General features: G+C 39.8%; 1 protein-coding gene and 1 long non-coding RNA gene across 2 annotated transcripts in view; one reads left to right on the top strand and one right to left on the bottom strand.

The window, feature by feature from the left end:
- LOC126513904 (uncharacterized) overlaps nucleotides 1-19,396 on the bottom strand; it is a 77,281-nt gene that overhangs the window by 47,750 nt on the left and 10,135 nt on the right. The gene's annotated exons all lie outside the window — the stretch shown is intronic.
- The window catches only part of LOC126513902 (myosin-8), a 29,832-nt gene continuing 28,359 nt past the window's right edge, over nucleotides 17,924-19,396 (top strand). The window contains exons 1-3 of the mRNA XM_050162484.1: nucleotides 17,924-18,133; nucleotides 18,940-19,083; nucleotides 19,167-19,323. Of these exons, the coding sequence (XP_050018441.1) occupies nucleotides 17,924-18,133; nucleotides 18,940-19,083; nucleotides 19,167-19,323 (511 nt within the window). The remainder of the gene's footprint in view (nucleotides 18,134-18,939; nucleotides 19,084-19,166; nucleotides 19,324-19,396) is intronic.

The raw sequence follows: 19,396 nt of genomic DNA, 5'->3' as shown, positions 1-19,396 counted from the left end.
CCCTGTCTTTGAGGAGCTCAGCTGAGAGAGTAGGGGACAAATACTTCAGACAGATGGGGAAGGGTATACATATGCAGATAGAGGACTAAAGATAATGTATGGCAAGGATATAAGGTGATACCCAGGAGTTCACAGAGACATCTCAGAGGAGACTGTGAGTTCCTTCCTTAGAGACAAGCAGCCTATTATCAGGTAATGGGGAAAGGAGACAACCACTGTAAGAGAAAAAGTATGAGATCCACAGTATTTTAGCATAGACATCATGGGCAAAGGGCAGCAGGTGAGGCCAGACACAGAGAGGGAGGGGCTGACAGTGAACGGTATGGTCCTTCACACAGCACTGAAGGATGAGGGCATGCGTCAAACGGCTCTGATTTCACAAGGAAGACGGCCAGCTCTGGTCATGGTGCAGGGGGAGGAATGAGCAGGCTAGAAAAGATGGAGACTGTGAAGGCTGTTTAGAAGGCGAGCCCTAACTCGAGGCAACCCAGGTGGAAAGAATGAGAAAGCAGAGCGAATGCAGGTTCTCACGCTGACGTAGATGAGGTGGGGAAGTGCAAGAGAAGTCAGTTTCACAATGTTCAAAACATCAGGTTACGTTGTGGTTATCCGCTTTATTCCATCCCAGGAGAACCCTTCACCTTAGAACCCTTCCCCTTCCAAGAAGAATGGATAGAACACTCAGTTGAATTCTCGTGTTGACCTTTGGACAGAACTTGACTTTTCTTAATAGCTTACACATTTTAAGGAGGAAGGATAAAGAGAATTCATTCCATACTCTCAAAAAAAAAAAAAGAGCATTTTATCATAGCCATTGAGTGATCTTTTTTCTTTAATACTTTCTTGAAACCTCAAATTTTTGATTTTATTGGGTGGATGTTGAAAGAATAAGATAGGAAAAGGCCAATTTCTCTTTTTTCAAGGGGCAGATATCCCTTTCTAATGAGGAGGCCACTTCGAGAAATCGTCTTCCCTTGCCTGGGAAACCTAATTAGCAATGAGGAGCTTGCTTCAGCAGACGAGAATTTTGAAAGCCTAGAAAATAATTATGAAGAACATCTCACCTCAGCCATGATGAAGAGTAATGAAATGTCTTATGTGGAGTAGGCATTTATTATCAAATTTTAATTAAGCTCTGTAGAGTTAACCTATTGACCCCCAAGCCCTAGGCAACAGTCATATTATTCTGTCTCCTGACTACGTAAGTGATTGCTTAAGCAGAGTTAAGAGTGGGTTCTGTTTTATGTAGGTCAATTTTTCTGCCTCGCCTTAAAGCAGTGAGCTTAGAGATCACATTTGTTCTGGTTAACATTTTTCCTCAACTTCCTCACAGACTGGGTGGGTTTCAGCCTCCTTTCTCTGTCTCCTAGAATAAAGCCACACCATATGACTTCAGACTGCTCAAACAATATTCTACCCTTTCTTTCATCATTCTGGGGTATTACAAAATAGCTACACCTTCCTGAACCAAGACAGCGCACACGCCAAGCATAGGCTGTATTGAAATCTCAGTGTATACAAATGTTCTCATTGCAATTAACACTTCATCTGAAGTGACTGGTTAACCAGCAAAGAAGTCACCCCTGGAAACAGCACCACCCTCTTTCTCTCACCACAGCAAGGTTGCTAAGATCTAGCTTAAGGTTTAAATAAGTTCCAGAGACCCAAAGCGTATTGGAAAACTTCCCCATGTCAGCAGGAATCAACCACCATACCAGGAAAATCTCAAACTGAATAGAGAAAAGGTAACTCACACCCACAAATAAAAAGACTGTAAGGGCTAAGAAAGATGGTTTAGGGGGAAAAACACTTGCTGTGTAAGCATGAGGAGCTGAGTTCAAATCCCCAGCACCCATGTAAAAAGCTTGGCTGTATGTACCTGTAACACCAGGGCTGTGTGGGTCACAGACAGGAAGATCACTGGGGCTTCCTGACCCGCAATATTCCAATGAACTATTCTGTTTCTACAGAATAAGGCAGAGATTGACAAAGCAGGACATCAAGCATTTTCCTTTGGCCTCCAAAATGTGTGAATATCCCTACCCCCACAACCACTCCTACATACTCCCTAAAGCGCAATATANGTCTTTCCTCAATAGTTTATAATTGTCAGTATAGAGGTCTTCTTATCTCCTTAGTTGTTTATTTCAAAGTATTTTATACACACACACACACACACAAATATACATATATATATATAGTTTTTTTATAGGTAAGAAAGAATAAAAAACTATAATAGACTACCCATGTAATATATTATTAAGCCTGTAATCATAAATGGATATCATAAATGCATGCAACATAAATATACTTAATGCACTTGGCAATATAGCACAAAAGAGGCTTATAGGAGCAAAGCTGTGTTGAGCGAGGAAATGAATGCATATAGTAAAATAATAATTCTAACAATGATTTTATGAGTTTCTAACATTAAGTGATATATTACATATAAAAATAAAATGACAAAATGGGAGAAAGGGAATAAAGCAGTATGAGAAATACTCTTAAACATTATTATAAGAACGGAACTATAAAAATCTAAAGCCAATAAGTTAAGGCACATATCATAAACCATAAAGCAATCATCAACATAAAACTCAAAGAATAAAAAGTCATTAAGTAAGTTAAAATATTATATCACAAACTATAGATGTAGCTCAATGACAGAGTACTTTCCTCTATGTACAGGATTGTTGATCAAGGTTTTTGTCCTGCCCAGTTTTACAGCCATTCATCCCAAAGAAATACACAGAGGTCAACATTAATTATAAACTGATTGGCCTATTAGCTCAGGCTTCTTATTAACTCTTATAACTTGTATTAGCCCATAATTCTTGTCTGTGTTAGCCACGTGGCTTGGTAACTTTTTTGTCGAGGCAATCACATCTTGCTTGCTCTGTGTCTTGCTTCCTCTCCGTCTGGATGACAACTGTAGACTGAAACTTCCCTCTTCCCAGAATTCTCATTGCCCTGCCTCTACTTCCTGCCTGGTCACCCTGCCGATACTGTCTGTCTGGCTACTGACCAGTCAGCATTTATTTAAAATACAAGTGACAGAGTACAGACCAATGTCCCACAACATAGGATCCTTGTTTAGTCCACATTATCACACAAAAAATTATATTAGAAGACAGTGCAAGAGAAAGCAAAAGAAAAAAAAAGAAACAAAAATGTTATGAAGCACTCAAGAAAAAAGCATTTAAATAACACATTAAATGTGAATGGATTAAACAATCAGTTAAGAGACAGAGGTTGTCTGGCTGAATTTAAAAAAACATGATCCAAATAAAGGTGACTTGTGCCAAAATACAAATAGGCTGAACATAAAAGAATGGTGAAATAGAAATATAATAAACAGCAACCACAAGATAAATACAAATAGCTTTGTGGATAGATGATAAGATGGCCTTTAAAATTTATCTATTATAAGAAATACAGATGACATTTTGTAATAATTACATGATAAATTTAACATTATCCATCAAGGTACATACTGACAGAAAAAGACACTAAAATTAAAAAAAATCAAATGCAACAAAATAGAGAGCTCATAAATACATCCAATACCAATACAGTCAAATGATACTTTACTAAATTTTTGATTCAACTCACTCTAGAAAGAAAAATCTTTACAAAAAGTAAAGCTGAATCAATTCCCATATATGTATATGGGAAATAAAAATAATAAACTATTTCAAGACAGATATAGGTTTAGCAAAAACCTTAAAAAAATCAAACCACCTAGAAGAAACACAGACGCACATCTCTGTGCTGACAGCAAAAGCTCCAAAATAACACACCACACACAAATATAAAATACAAAAATATGATTAATTAAAGCTATTGCTGGGAGGGAATCTCAGTGGTGGAGTACTTCCCCAGTGTGTGCAAGGTCCTGCATTTGATCCCTGTCACATTAAAAGAAAATTTAAAGCTCACTGAATGGACCATTCAGGCGCTGTTGGGAAAACAAATATGGCAGGCCACAGGCTGGGAGAAAATATATGTTATACATGTATTCAACAGATGACTTGCAGATAAAGAATCCATAGAAAACAATGAAAAGAGCACAATTCAACAAAACTTGGCAAATGAGACAATTCATGAAGAAGATCTTGTAAGGCCTAATAACTATATTAAAAGACACTCAGTATCATTGGTGCAGGAAAACAAAATCCTAAGGAAGACTCCATCACAAACCTGAGGGAATGACTAATTTACAAAAACTAACCCTGGCAGATGCTGGACTGGCTTCTGAGCTTCCACAGCCTGCAGACACTGCTTGCTAGGAGGGTGGAAAAGTTTATTTTTTTAAAAAAGAAAGTTTGCTTATTCCTTACAAAAACACTCCTAGCTCTTTTATCTAGAAATCCTACTTCTTGTTATTTAAGCAAGAGAAACAAAAGCTATATTCACAGAAAAGTAATAGAAATAGTCATCCGCGAAGGGATATATGAACAAGCTGATCATGGTAGTACATGCACATAGTCCCAGCTACTGTCTACAAGTTTTGAGTTCAGGTCTATCCTGGGCAATACATAAGACTGTATAGCAGCTAAAACAAAACAATCGAACAACAAGCAACGTTTGATGGAAAAGATGACAACATATTGTACTGAATCCTCACAATGGAATATTACTCACCAACCCCCCCCCCCCCAAAAAAAAAACCAAACTAATGATACATTCATGAACACAGACGGAGCTAAGTAACATATCTGTGCCAAGGAGGCCTTTGAAAAGCAGGCTGTTTTCTTTGGTTGAAGACAAGCTAACTTCCATTTCCGTCCCAGATCACGTACGGATGTCTGAACTGTTAGAATCCCTCTACTTTTACTCGCCGGATGAAGAAAAACAGAGGAACTCTTGGGGCCGAGGGAATCTTAGGAATTGCAAGCTGATGTCTGGTAGTGCCTCTCCGAGCATCAGGATCATTAGAGACAGTAACTTGACGCTTACCCTGGGCTTAATTGTAAGTGGATACTAACAAGAATAGCAAGGACAAGGATGTGTGCCAGACCTTGGAAGAGTTTCCAACTTAAAAGAGCTGCCACACAGGACCCGTGTAGGAGTTATTTGCGTGCTGGAGAAGGGCTAGATCTACAACAATTCCGTAACAAGACACATCTCGGGATGTAGTTTTCTCATAGAGACCCAGTAGAGCTCCTTCATGGTTCGTGACCATCGACGGGGCTTTTAGTTTTCAGTCCCGTAGCTCAGGGAACCAGTGGAAAATGTGCCGTGGGTGGTCCAAATCTCAGATTAAAAGGAGTGTCAAGTTCCAACCACTGACCACATCATCAGCGCCATCACTTAACAGGTGGTCACCTAATTAAACGTGCAAAGTCACTGAAGAGATGTTTGTCTCCCAAAGTTTGCTGTTTAGAAGAAACACACGGCCGGAACCATGATGTCCTTTCCCAGGAGAAAATGAGAAGTAAACTTATGTAACTTCAGATTTCAATGATGCAACCAATTGCCCCGGCAGTCTTATTCCGCCTTTGTTTCCAGCCGATGAAACTTCAACCCTCCACACGCCACCATTTGATACATTATTTTATTTTATTTTTTATTTTTTGGTCAACCTGATTGGTCAAATACCCTTGTGTTCTAGAATCCATTCCATCTTGCCTCTCTTGAGGTTGATATGTTTTCATTTCCCATTCATTAGTTTCTCCCGTTCAGAGAACCATCTTTTCAGTCCTATATCTCTGCTTCCTGTTGACATGACTCTCCCTCCTTGATTTGTTTCTGCATATGAGTGCACATGTACTCCATTTGATAAGCATTGCCAATAGTTTCCCCAACAGGCTTCCATTTATCTTCCAATTTGTTGATGAATCCCTTTTTCACTCAATGAGAAGTTTTAAGTTTTTGAGAGTGTCGGTTTCATAAATAGAAGGTAGTTTTGCCCTATTTTAAAGACCTTGCTGAGCTGGGTACATAGTACAGTGGTCACAGCTTGCCTACCATGTGATCAGATCTAGCTTGATCCTTAGCCCTGAAGGAAAAGCGGTCTCTTTCCTCTCAAGGCATGAGCTATACACCCTCTTATCTGCTCTGACCACTTTTCTCTTTGTTTTTAGGTCTAAGAGTTCAAACCTTTTACAGCTGACTTTTAGAAACAGTAACAAGCAAGGAAGAAGCCGTTTTCCTTTCGCTGGTAAATCTCAACCCTGCTCACTAAATTGTCCCTTCTTTCCCCTCAGTGACACAAATGGCCACTCTTGTCATATACTAACTTAACATACATACAAGAAGCCTAATCATGCTCTAATGATCAACCTGCCGTCAGTAATTTCATACTGTTTAAAGCCCACTTTTTTTTTTTAAAATCTATTTTGACATGCAAAATCTTATTCCTGGAAGCTTGTATTCTTTGGGGGGAAGCTCATTATTGCAATTTTCCGTCCAGAAAATTCTCTACTTTTTGTCTGCTACTTCCAGGTCTGTTTTCTTCCCATGGGAAATATTTCTTTTGACTCAAGGAAATTCCATTTATTTCTGCTTATCTTCAAGCAGAACCAATTCAAATGGTTTCTACAAACCTAGAATTATTTTTATTCCTCCAGCAGAGAGGTTAGTCACGTCTACAACTTGAACATTGCATCTCTCTCTTCTTCCCCAGAAATCTGATGGTTTAGTTTGGGTCCTCACCTCTTTGCCTGAAATAGCACCGCTCTTAAGTCGGTCCTCCCTCTCTGTTTCGGTCCTCTGATCCAACTTCCGTGCTGCTAGCACGGCTGTGACTAAAACAAACCTTAAGTCAGTCCCTTATTTAAAACACGGCAGCAATACTCCATCATCAACCACAGGATACACCCCTCCTTTACATAGCCTTAAATACACTATTTAGTAAGTACATTCAACACTGCCAAGTACTATTTAAAATACTTTACATGTACTACTAAATAAATCGATATTGAAATGGGGTGAAAAGCAAAAACAGTTCCTTCTTTAAAAGATAAACAAGCTCAGTTTTACAGAGGTTTGGTGGCCTGAATAAATGAAAGGAAATGACAACACCTGTTCAGTTACACTGGTTTTTAACCACTTAACAAATCATGAAAACACACAAGCCAACTTGATTCCTAAAATTGACCCACTACTAGAATCTCATAATGAATTTCTAACTCACAACTTGGCTATCTCGTTTATTTATTGTTGAGACAGGGTCTCACTGTGTAGCCCTGGGTGACTTAGAAGTCTCTATGTGGATCAGGCTGGCCTCAAACTCAAACTCAAACGCTGTCTCCCAAGTGCTGGGATTAAAAGAGAGTGCCACCATACCTAGCAGTTTTTTTAATCAGTATACTAATTATTCAAGGTTGGGCATTTTATTATGATCCAACCATACTAGCTAGTTGGATTCCTGAAAGTTAGATGCAGGATAAATTAACTCAGAAAGGTTAAAAATATGGATAGGAAGAAAACCAATTTGTATATGTGCTACCAATGTATAAAGGCAAAGAAAGCACTATTGACATCAGAGCAAACAGAATTCAAGGCCAAACAGTACAAAACAAGTACAATCCATGCTTGAGTTTTAAAGGATTCACTCTACCAGACAGAAGTAACAAGCAGAAATTTCTACAAGGTTAACATACCTTTGAGATAAACAAACCAATCTAATTCATTTGTCAATAACATACGGAGGATTTTAAACTTAATGCCCACTAAAAAGTAACACACCAGCTACCCCCAGATGAAGACATGTATAATTTCAGAAACACAAGTAACAATTTTAAAAATAAATGTGGGCGGGGCAGTGGTGGCACAGGCCTTTAATCCCAGCACTCGGGAGGCAGAGGCAGGCAGAGCTCTGTGAGTTCGAGGCCAGCCTGGCCTACAAGAGCTAGTTCCAGGACAGGCTTCAAAGCTACAGAGAAACCCTACCTCAAAAAAGAGCTAGTTCCAGGACAGGCTTCAAAGCTACAGAGAAACCCTACCTCAAAAAACCAAAATAATAATAATAATAATAATAATAATAATAATAATAATAATAATGGAAATGCAGGGGCTTGGGAGGTGGCTGAGGTATTAGAGGATTAGAGTTCAGATGCCCAGAACTCATGTCAGGCAGCTGACTCTTCCACCTGTAACAGCAGCTTTGGGGGCACCAACGCTCTCTACTGAACCCCACAGACACCCTCGCACACTTGTGCAGACACTCACACACATACAATAAATCTTTCAAAGCATAAATACAAAGCTTCATAGCACTAATAAGGGAAATTACATGCTCTCCACATATCTAATATACATAATTTCACTGCGAATGATGCTGACCCCAAGAAAGGATGTGGAAATTAGTTCTTGAAAGAATAAAAATAATCTCAAATATTATAACAGTTGGTCTTCTGCCCTACTTCCGAAGTCCAACTGCCTGGAAACTTGTACTAGTTAGCATTTAATTTCTCTCTACAAAGATAGTTTAAATTTAAATGAATATAATTAAATCGTAACCCTTAGTACTTCATTTCTTTTTGTAGATGAAAATTAAACTTAATTAAAGCTAATTAGATTTTAATTATTTTTGTTAATTTAATTAGGTTTTTTTCCTTCTCAGTGGATAATCATGAAAAAATTGAAGCACCATCTAAAGCACTCACAAAATATTATTCATATGTGCACAGCGTGGGGGGGGGGGAGAGAATACATGTGTTGTTCACTTACCTACACCACTTCTTAAAAGACACAAAAGCTGACACCTATCCCATGCTTCGGAGGACTGGGTGCCGGGCAAGCACAAGGCTGGTGTCCGCTGTGTGCTCAGTGCTTCTGGAATTTAAAAATATATACAGGTATTCACTTAAGAAGCAGATCATTAGGTCTGGGGAGTTGGCTCAGTAGTTAAAGTACTTACAGCTGTAGTGGAGAATCCTGTTCCATTCCCAGGTGGTGGCTCAGAACCACCTGAAACTCCAGCTCCAGGGCACCAGGCACACACATGACTCACAGACATATATGCAGGCCAGTCAAACACATTCAACAAAATAAATAAAAGTTAAAATTAAAGAAGCAGATCATTTCCGTTTTGAAATAAGAAAACATGCACCAAACACTTAGCAGATACCAAGGCACATCATCTGAGGTAGCGTGGACATTTCAGCAAACGGCACCAACCGTTAGCTATCACTGGTGAAATAAACTAAGCTATAAGCCCATAAGCAGAATTTAAATAGAAAGAAGATTCAGTTGCAAATGAAAGAACTGTAAGTACAAAGCAGCTAGAAGAAAAAAAGAAGAAAGACCTTTATGACTTTGCATTATATAAATTTGAAAAATCTGACTCCAAAAATATAAAAGAAAATATTGACAAGTTGAGCTTCATTGCAAAACTGTCATTATTAACTTAGAAATGAAAACATTTCCTTAGGAAGGGACTATCCATTAATCATCTGTCAGATAAATGACTCATAGATAAAGCACTATAAAGAACTAGCAACAATAAGATGACAGACTGGCTAACTATGTAGCGACCACAAATACATAGTAACATAGGAAATGGACACATGATAAAAAACATTCAATTCATTGTCCATTAGGAAAATGCAGATCCGAGCCACAGTGAGAGGTCACTTTACACCCAGTAGGTTGGACACCACCAAAGGAAGCACAGGACAAGGACAAGTGGCAGGGAATAAAATCAGAACCCTTGTTCACTGCTGGTGGAGCCACTGTGGGAAAGAATTTGGCAGTTTCCTGAAATGTTAAACATACAGAGATTCAGCTCCCAGGTAGCTACCCAAGAAACATGGAGACAAATGGCCACCCAGCAACTTGGATTGTATTCATAGTGCTGGGAAGAATCCACAGAGAGCAAGGTGTGGCTTTTCTATATAGGAGCCAACTACCCAGCAACGAAGAGAGATGCACCAGGAGCATGGACGGAAGAGCCAGACACAAACAGCTCCATTGCAGGATCTCATTTATGTGAATTTCCAGAAAAGGTAAAACTTTACAAGCTAAGTTCAACAGATCTCAAATTAGCATTAAGAGCGTCTAAAGGACAGTCCTTTAAGAATGTTACAGAAAGGGGATACAGTTGTTTAACTCTGCCAAATTCTATGCATTCTTTTTTTTTAAATAAAGATTTTATTTATTACATATACAATACAGTGTTCTGCCGCCATGTATGCCTGCATGCCAGAAGAGGGCACCAGATCTCATTTTAGATGGTTGTGAGCCATCATGTGGTTGCTGGGAATTGAACTCAGGACCCCTGGAAGAACAGTCAGTGTCCTTAACCTCTGAGCCATCTCTCCAGCCCCAATTCTATGCATTCTTACAACGGATCACATTCAATGCATGCGAAAGTTCACTAAGGATATTAAGGGGTGGATCTCAACTAATTCTGAGCATCTCACAAGTGGAAATCACTATTTGTCACATAATAAATGCAAACAAATTAAATCAAAATTGAAGTTCCAGCAAAAAATTCCTAATAGTCGAAAATTTATCCACAGTTGAATGAGTAAATAATTATATTTATCACACAATACTGTAAGGTAATAAAAGCAAAATATAGTTACATTTAACTTTATGAAAAAAATCTTACAATAATTTTTGAGGTAAAATAATAAAGAGGAGCTGGAGAGATGGCTCAGCAGCTAAAAGCACTTCTTGCCTTTCCAGGACCTGGGTTCAGTTCCTAGAACTCACACTGGCAGGTTTACCCCTGTCTGCTTCTTTGGCTCCAGGGGATGAGCACCTTCTGTCTCCACAGGCATTGCACTCCCATGGTGCACAGTCACACAGACACACACTGATACATATAAATAAAAATGACTTTTAAAAAAGAATAAAGATGGCAGTGTTCCTATGCTGCGTTTTATGTAAACAGAATCATTAAATACAGAACCTTTGTGTCTAGTTCTGTTCACTTACTGTAGAATTTTGAGGTTCATCTACATTGTAGCACCTGCCACTACTGCATCTCTTTCTCCAGAACTAGCGTCCCACCAAATACACATACCAGAGTTCCAGGTGATGGGTATTTGATCATTTCCACTTGGGCCATGATGGATAGTGTTTTTGTGATCTCCAAGCATAAACCTTTGTATAAATTTATATTCAAGGGAAGATGAGATGGCTCAGAATTTAAGAGCATTCAGTTCTCTTGAAGAGAACCTGAGTTTGGTTCCCAGAACCAACACTGGGTGACTCGTAACTGTCTATAAGTCTAGGCCCAGGACAGTCAACATTCTCTTCTGGCTTCCTTGAGTACCCTGTACTCACATGCACGTATAGATATAGACACAGACACAGATACACACACACAATTTAAAATAAATATTTAAAAACATGAATCTAATTTTCTTGGGTGATACCTAGAAGTTGAATTATTTCATTTATTTTGTTATTAAGATTGTTATCAAACTAACTATAAAATATACAACAAGTATTATTCTGGATAAGATCAAATACGCAATAAATGAATATCCATACATCAAGATATATTATTTCACATTAAAGTTTACAACTATTATTATGTCAGTCAAAAATAAAACTTGTAAAATAAAATATTTTATAAATATGAAGACAAGAGCAAGGTAAAGATACTCTTATACATCCTCTTATATGTCACAAGTTTGACTAGACGATATAGTAATAGCATATTACTACAACAATATATGTTAATAATACTCCACATTTTTCTTAATGTCACAAAAGGGGGAAATAATGCATAAAGAGAGGAATAAAGCAAAAAATGTGATTATGTTTGCATAGGATGCACTGAATATCCAAAAGAATAATTTTAAAAAAAGTTATAACTAATTAAGAGCAAAAGCTAGGTACATGCCCATAATCCCAGCCAGCACTCAGGAGGTGGAGGAAGCAGGATTAGGAGTTCAAGGCTAGCCTTGGCTATAATCAAGTCTGGGGACAGCCTTTGTATACAAGAGATCCTGTCACAAAACCAACCAACCAAAGAAGCCATAAGGGAATTTGCCAAGGGGTGTAAAAGATACGAAAGCACAACAGAAGAAATTCATGACTTTCTGGAACAGTTAAGCTCAGGACTATCAAGGCTAAGCTCTCTGAAATTCTTTTGATTCTTCTAAGTTTCTTTGGCCGGCCAGTGCTCTAAGCAGGAAACAGGGCACTGGAAAAAGAAAAGGTGCTACATTGCCAGTGGCCATGCCAGAGGAGCAGCAGGTGGCAATCGACAGTCCAGGTGTCAGCCCACCAGGAGGAAATTCTCTGATGGGCTAATCTTGTTTAGACAAGGCCATGGAACTGCACACAAGGAATGTCTTTTGCTTCTGCTGTGCCCTTATATGTTTGCCAGAGCTCTCTTTCTCTGGTGTGAGTGGAAGTGGGGAGAGCTCCACTGCCTGTTATATAACATGCTTATCCCATGGAAACATCCCATTCTACTGGGCATTTTTATATGTGGATTTAGGGATGACCCCTCCCTAAGCTGTACTGTATAAAGTGGTAATAATAATAATAGCTTATACAAAGTTTACATGAATAAAAATAAATACAAGTATGTTTCACCGTCTGGGTCTGTGAATTTCACCTAAGGAGCCTCATAGATTATAACTCAAGTTAATAATTAAGAAAATAAAAATTGTGTCCCAGTAGCCTAGCTAGTTTAAATTCTTTTAACCTTAATATTGGGAGATGTGTGTACAGGTTCCAGAGTGCATCATAGCTGGAACAAAGCTTTGAAAACAACAAAGTTAGACTAAGATGTTTTTGTTAAATAGTTTTAAGGTAAAAAAAAGAAAAGAAAAACAAGAAGACTGGTGTAGGATTTCCTTCTGTTTGTGTGTTGCTTTCATTGGTTAATGAATAAAGAAACTGCCTTGGATTAGTTGATAGGGCAGAACTTAGGTAGGTGGGGAAGACAGACTGAATGCTGAGAGAAAGAAAGGCGGAGAAAGGGAGAGACACCATGGAGGAGCCAGAATCAGACATGCCTAATCCTTCCTGGTAAGCCACTGCCACGTGTTGATACATAGATTAATAGAAATGGCCTAAATCAAGGTGTAAGAGTTAGTCAATAAGATGTTAGAGCTAATAGGCCAAGCAGTGATTTAATAAACACAGTTTCTGTGTGGTTATTTCAGGGCTAAGCTAGCTGGGCGGCCAGGATGAACAAGTGGCCCTCTCCCTTGCAACAAAGACAATCTGCAGTTTTAGAAAAGCATAGAGTTGAACACAGAATCCGGTAAGGTCAGAGAACAAGAACAAAGCAGCCCAATTATCGTTGGCTGATGTACCTTTCTTGCTAGGATTGGTTGATGACCAAAGGTGATGATTAATTCCTTATACACATTTCTGCCCTCAATCTCCTGATATAAAAACTATTGATGAGTAGGTATGACCTTAAAGATTTAAAGTATAGCTGACTGGATTCTTTTTCATATATAAATGTTTAGGTTTGTGGTTCCTTATAAGACTCCTTATAAGATTACTTTTCAAGAAAGTAAAAAAGTAATTGGCCTTTTCTTTGTAACTGTAAAATGCAGCCTGCCAGTAAACGGCCTGACAAGAACACCTTGTTTTCCCACTTGGGTATGAATTTATGTGGGTTCTTGTGATAATTTGTTTTTCACCTATAGTATGCAAAATGTTTAACCATGTGAAGGATATGGAAAGCAGGCTCATTTTTACTGGTGATTTTTTTTTAATTCATTGTAATCATTCACTTGAAAAATAGACTGTAACCACATTGCAATTCCTATGTTGCCTGGAAAACTTTTTGTGGATATATTAGCTGTAGGAAAAAAGTATACAGTAGGAAAAACAGAGAAAGAACACGTGAGAACAAAGAATAAAGAAGGAAGCCATGGAAAGAGTGTGTGAGTGTTTCTTCTCCTAAAGCCCCCTCAGATAGAAAAGCCTAGTTTACGGATGACTCCATGAATTCCTCTCAAAGCCCTGTGCTGCTGCTGGAAGTTGGCCCCCCAGATAGTGGTACTATATGAAGTCTGCCCTTTTTATAATAAGCCATTCTGGAAGCCTCACACAACTTGTTGGCATCTTGTTACCTCAGACAGTGTCACCTGCCTGCCTTGTGTGCAAAGGGTTCTGAAACACATACTTTAGTTGGGCAAACTTCTCCCATAGACAAAAACGCTATTTCCAAGGATGTAAACATGTCTGATACATGTTAGTAATCAACAAGCATAAAGTGACCTAGGAAAAAAAATAACTATTCAGCAACAACAACAAAAAACAGCAAAAATAGCTAAAACCTGGAAAAGAACTAGAGGAGAGATGTAAACACTTGGAGTCAACAGAAAATACATTACACTCGGGGAAGGACCAGCTCACTACTCTATCAATTCTTGCCCGGGGAACCTACTAAATCAGCTTAATCCAAATTGAAATCCAACAGGATTTTTCAGGTCTAAAAACTGATTCTAAAGCTCATATATAGAGCCTAAAAGTCACCAAAATGACATTGAAATAAAGAAGAAAAATTGTCCGAATAGGCACCAAAGACTGTGCTATTTGCCTGGGAATATGGGAGAAAGTATGGAATCACACACACACACACACACACACACACACACACACACGTTCAGGCTTCAAAATTAAGATTTTCTTAAGATCATTAGTTTGAAAACATAAAATAATATACGTATGAGCCTGCATCCCTAAGTTTTAGGAATTCTTTTACAATATATACAGAAGAGCAAAGACGTAAAGGAAATCTTTTTGTGACTTTGCCTGAAAATTTAGGTCTTGTAGAAGATCTGCATTCTAGAAGTTGGAGATGCGGCAGCAGGGTTAAGACCATTATTAGACCACAAGAAATTGTCCACACCTTGAAAATTCAAACTGCATCTCAAGCATATGGAATCCTACTCAGATTTTATAGAAAGTAACATCAAAATAATCTAGCAATCAGGGGACGGACAATACTGCAAATGAAGAGAGGTGGACCATGGACTGCCTATCAGAAATACAGTGGGCTCATTAGAATAACATCCTTTTGCATATTATAAAACGTTTGCATATTGTTTATGTAGTAGTGAGAGAAACGAACCAAGATCACAAAAAAGTAAGCTGGCAAATATATAAACTATGATGTTACCTAAAGTTCATTTTAAAAATTTATAGTGTCCATTTTCTATGAGCCTATTTTCTTAGGCCAATTTTACCAGTTTATTTTTTCCCCAGGAATACATAAGAAAATGTACCCCTAAAAAGTCTGAGTTATTACAAAGCAAACTAGTATTGAAAGAAGAAAACTATCGAAAGGGAAATTTAGCCTGGTCTATAAGATGCTGATTTTATATCATTAAAATATACTAGGCTATGGAATTGCACACACTTAGCAAAGCTCTTGGAACTTTAGCTGCAATGCAAACTGTGGTTAGGTGGATATGTGCATAAACAGGACAAAGGAAGTGAATTCCACTGTGAAGTTTAAAAAATCTTAATTATCACCGATAAAGAATAAGCTAGACCGTATATAAATCATATCTCAATACAAGTGACTTCAAAAAGAAAGATTTTAATTTTAAAGGCATTGCCCTAAAATCCTTCCTTTAAAGAACAAGGGTGTGAATTATACTGATCGCATGAAAATCAGCGACATTAATGTTAAGGCAGGCTGTAAAACAGAAGTATACATAGAGCAAGACCCCACGTACATCCCCTATCTTATCTCTGCAGCCTGGAGTCTTGATGTATTTTCTCGTTCCTTGCCTATATTTTCCCCTACGACGAACACACTAACTTCTAATAATAATCCCCTTGCATGCTGGCTGGGTGGGCATTGACCCAATGATGGAGACTCAGCATAAAGGCTCTTCTCAATTTGGCTCTGCTGCCCTCGTCTGCCTCCAAGGATGAGCCCTGGCGCAAACCCAAGGGAATGCTGTGTGGGGGCTCCTGGGAAAACAAATAAGGAAAGTGCGTTGCTGGGCATCTGATCATTTGGCAGCACAGGACGGGCATGCATGACAGTTTGCCAGATTGAATATAGCTCTTAAGAACTAACTTCTGAGGAGTCCCACCAGCCCCTGTCAAAGATCCCCTTCCCAGGACACTAGGAAGCATTCTCAGAGGGCAGAGTGGTCCTTGTCAAATTATTTATAGGAGATTGGTTCACATACTCTGAATGATATGAATACTTCTAATTATATCCGAACATGCCAAATGTCACTACAAACTACGCCGAGGGTTCCTGTTGCCAAATGCTTTGTCCTGACAGAGGGGAGGTAGCTGCAGCATCAGCACTTCACTTCCTATATAAGCGAGGCTGCCCCTCACGCCCTATCTCCGCCAAGAGCCCAGAGGTAAGTGATGAGAGACTGGTGACACTAAGGACCCTGGGGCAAACAGCAAGGACCCTGCTGGGGCTGTTTGAGCATGAACCAATTCCTCCTAAGCTTGAAGTTTTAGGGCAGGGGAACCTTCTTATTCTGTACTAGATGGCCAGGATCTCTGAGCATTGCTAACAGGAAACTTTATGTTTTACAGTGTGGGATAGCTGAGATTTTGCATTTTCATCCAAAACCTTTGAGGTAAGACTTGAATTTCTTCATTTCTTGATGACAGAGGGGATTTGACCTAAGGGAACTGTGAATAGTTCTTAATTATGTACCGTTTCCATGTTCTTAGAGCAGAACGCATTTTGGGGTGACTGGTTACACGTGTTGGAAATCATTTCTCCATGAGGTCCTATTCTCAGAGACCACTTAGCCTCACTGAAGCCCAAAGTTAAAGGGGCATTTGGAACAGGCTGAGTTTTGACAGTGAGTTAGCAGCTGTAATTGCCCAGTGGCAATAAACTCTTGTGTGCCAAGGCCTCAACTGCAAAGCATCCAACACGCATGCACTTTATAGACAGCGTCTTAACACTCCAGGGAGCCTTACTTCAAACTGGAAACAAACATCTCACTGAAACCATATCTGACTTATTTTTAAGAATTCACTTAATTTTTGTGAGGAAAGAAAAATACACTGTTTTTCTTTTCTTTAAGCGGCAGGTATCCCAGCCTCGGAGTGCTAAATGCCACGCGCAGTTAGGAGCCATTCTGCTGTGTCCTAAAGAAGTTACTACCTGATAGTAAAGCAAAAAGTCCACCAGTTTAAAGTCCTCTGCAGAAGAGGCTTGCCGGTCGATCCTAAATCAATAGCTGTTGTGCATGCAGCAAACTCTTAATGGTAGAAAGAAAAGAACCCCATGGCATTTTCATGGGAAGAAAAGTCCCCATTCAGAAGCACTCACGTCTCTGTGATTAAATCAGTTAAACTGAAAGCTGAAATCTCTCCTGTCTAAAGAGATTTGGGGGACAGGGCAGTGCTAAGTCTCCTGCTCCCAAGCTGCAGGATGAAAACCCAGAACAGGAGTTGGGTAGGAAGTCCTAACAGTCCATCGAGAGATCTAACAGCAAACGCCAACAAAAGGAAAACTATGATTTGGTTTTGAGCAACAGTGATCATCTAAAAGATCAGAAAGTGTCTCTGTTAGCTGTGAAAATACGGTCTTCCATTTGCACAAAGTAAGGCTTCCTTCCTAACTAGGTGGCTGTCCTGGCTTGCGGCAGATGCAGACATTCTGCAGGAGACAAGGGGATTAAGCAAGACAGTTGCTGTAAAACAATCCCTCAACAGCTTTAACCGCAGAGATCGTTATAGTCCAGAGGGGAAAAGCAGGGGGAGAGGTTTCTGTGGCAATTGAAGATGTAGGTACCTACTCCTGGGAGTCAAGATTCTGGAAAGGCTACCTGCCAAGTCCTAAAACTGGGTCCTCACATTGCCTTTGCACTCCTAACTAGCCCTTCACTTCATGTTAGAGTGTGGGACAAGATGCCAAACTGAAGAGAGGGTCTCAGCCTGTGCGGAAGACAGCACTTCAAATCCTCACCCATCCGTTTGACCTCTGCTTTTTATTTCTCTCTCCCCCTTGTTCCTCAAGGCAGATACCTCGGCTGAATTAATAGCAGCCATGAGTGGGGGTTCGGATGCCGAGATGGCTATTTTTGGCGAAGCTGCTCCCTACCTTCGAAAATCGGAGAAGGAGCGGATTGAGGCCCAGAACAAGCCTTTTGATGCGAAAACATCTGTCTTTGTGGCGGAGCCCAAGGAATCCTACGTGAAAAGCACCATACAAAGCAGGGAAGGAGGGAAAGTGACCGTCAAGACGGAAAGTGGAGCAGTAAGTGAGAATGCTCTGACCTCATTTTTCTGGCTCAATCCGGAGTCGAGGTCTCCCTTGCTAGGGCTGCCTGAGCCCACAGCCACCCTGGGACCCTCCTCCTAGTGTGTGGTCCTAAGATCTGGGAGCTAAAGGAATTCAGCCTACAGGATCTCCCCCTTCCCAAGCTCCCTCGGGAATCAGCCCATTATGGCCTCTACCATCTCCCTTCAGTCCCCTACTTCCAGGTCTAAATCTCCAAGTCTGAAAAAAATAAAACCACCCCCTTCTGTCACAAAAATTCCTGAGTTACCTACTTCGTTCCATAAAATATTGATACATTTTAAAAAGTTTCTTGTAATGAGTGGGATGAAAAAAATTAAAAATGCTTGGCCTGATAAAATGAGTGTAAAAGGGAAAGAAAAAAATGTTTAGAATGTGGGTAGCGCTGCAGTCACCAGGGGTCTTGGCGCCTCTCTACTGTGTACTGATTTCATTTCCTCTGGCTATACAACCCGGGAAGTAATGGTAGCTGGATCATGCAGGGATGGGCGGATTCCATCAACCCAGGCTGCATGAGGGTATGAAAAGCAAGCATGCTAAACCTTCTGAATTTGTACAATTAAAATACGCTCACAAAAAGTAGCAACTCCTATATTATCACAAGAAACCGTCTTTCTTGGCATCGGACCTGAAAACTAATATGTTCATGGCTTTAAAAGGCACCGAATAATTATGTAATGGAAAGTATATTCCATTGCAGTTTTATAACCAAATCAAACAAGCAGACGTAAACTCTATCTCAAACTGGCCTGCTTTCTTGCCAGACTCTCACCGTCAAGGAGGATCAAGTCTTCCCGATGAATCCGCCCAAATATGACAAGATCGAGGACATGGCTATGATGACCCACCTGCATGAGCCCGGAGTGCTGTACAACCTCAAAGAGCGTTATGCAGCCTGGATGATCTACGTGAGATCCCTTGTTAAGATCATTTATTTCTCTTTAAAACAAAGCCAGAGGCACTATATTGAATTTTCTCATTTCTTTCCCAGACCTACTCTGGCCTCTTCTGTGTCACCGTCAACCCCTACAAGTGGCTGCCGGTGTACAACCCCGAGGTGGTGGCGGCCTACCGAGGCAAAAAGCGCCAGGAGGCCCCTCCCCACATCTTCTCCATCTCTGACAACGCCTACCAGTTCATGCTGACGGGTGAGTGAGGCGTCTGTTTATAGGAATTGTGCATACACAATTGGGACGGACAAACAGAACTCACCCCAGTCTT

This window comes from Alexandromys fortis, unplaced genomic scaffold (assembly GCF_014885135.2).
Source record: "Alexandromys fortis isolate MF-2015 unplaced genomic scaffold, M_Fortis_MF-2015_v1.1 scaffold_84, whole genome shotgun sequence".
NCBI lineage: Eukaryota > Metazoa > Chordata > Mammalia > Rodentia > Cricetidae > Alexandromys > Alexandromys fortis.
The sequence above is the reverse complement of the archived record's forward strand: the minus strand, read 5'-3'. Positions and strand labels throughout refer to the sequence as shown.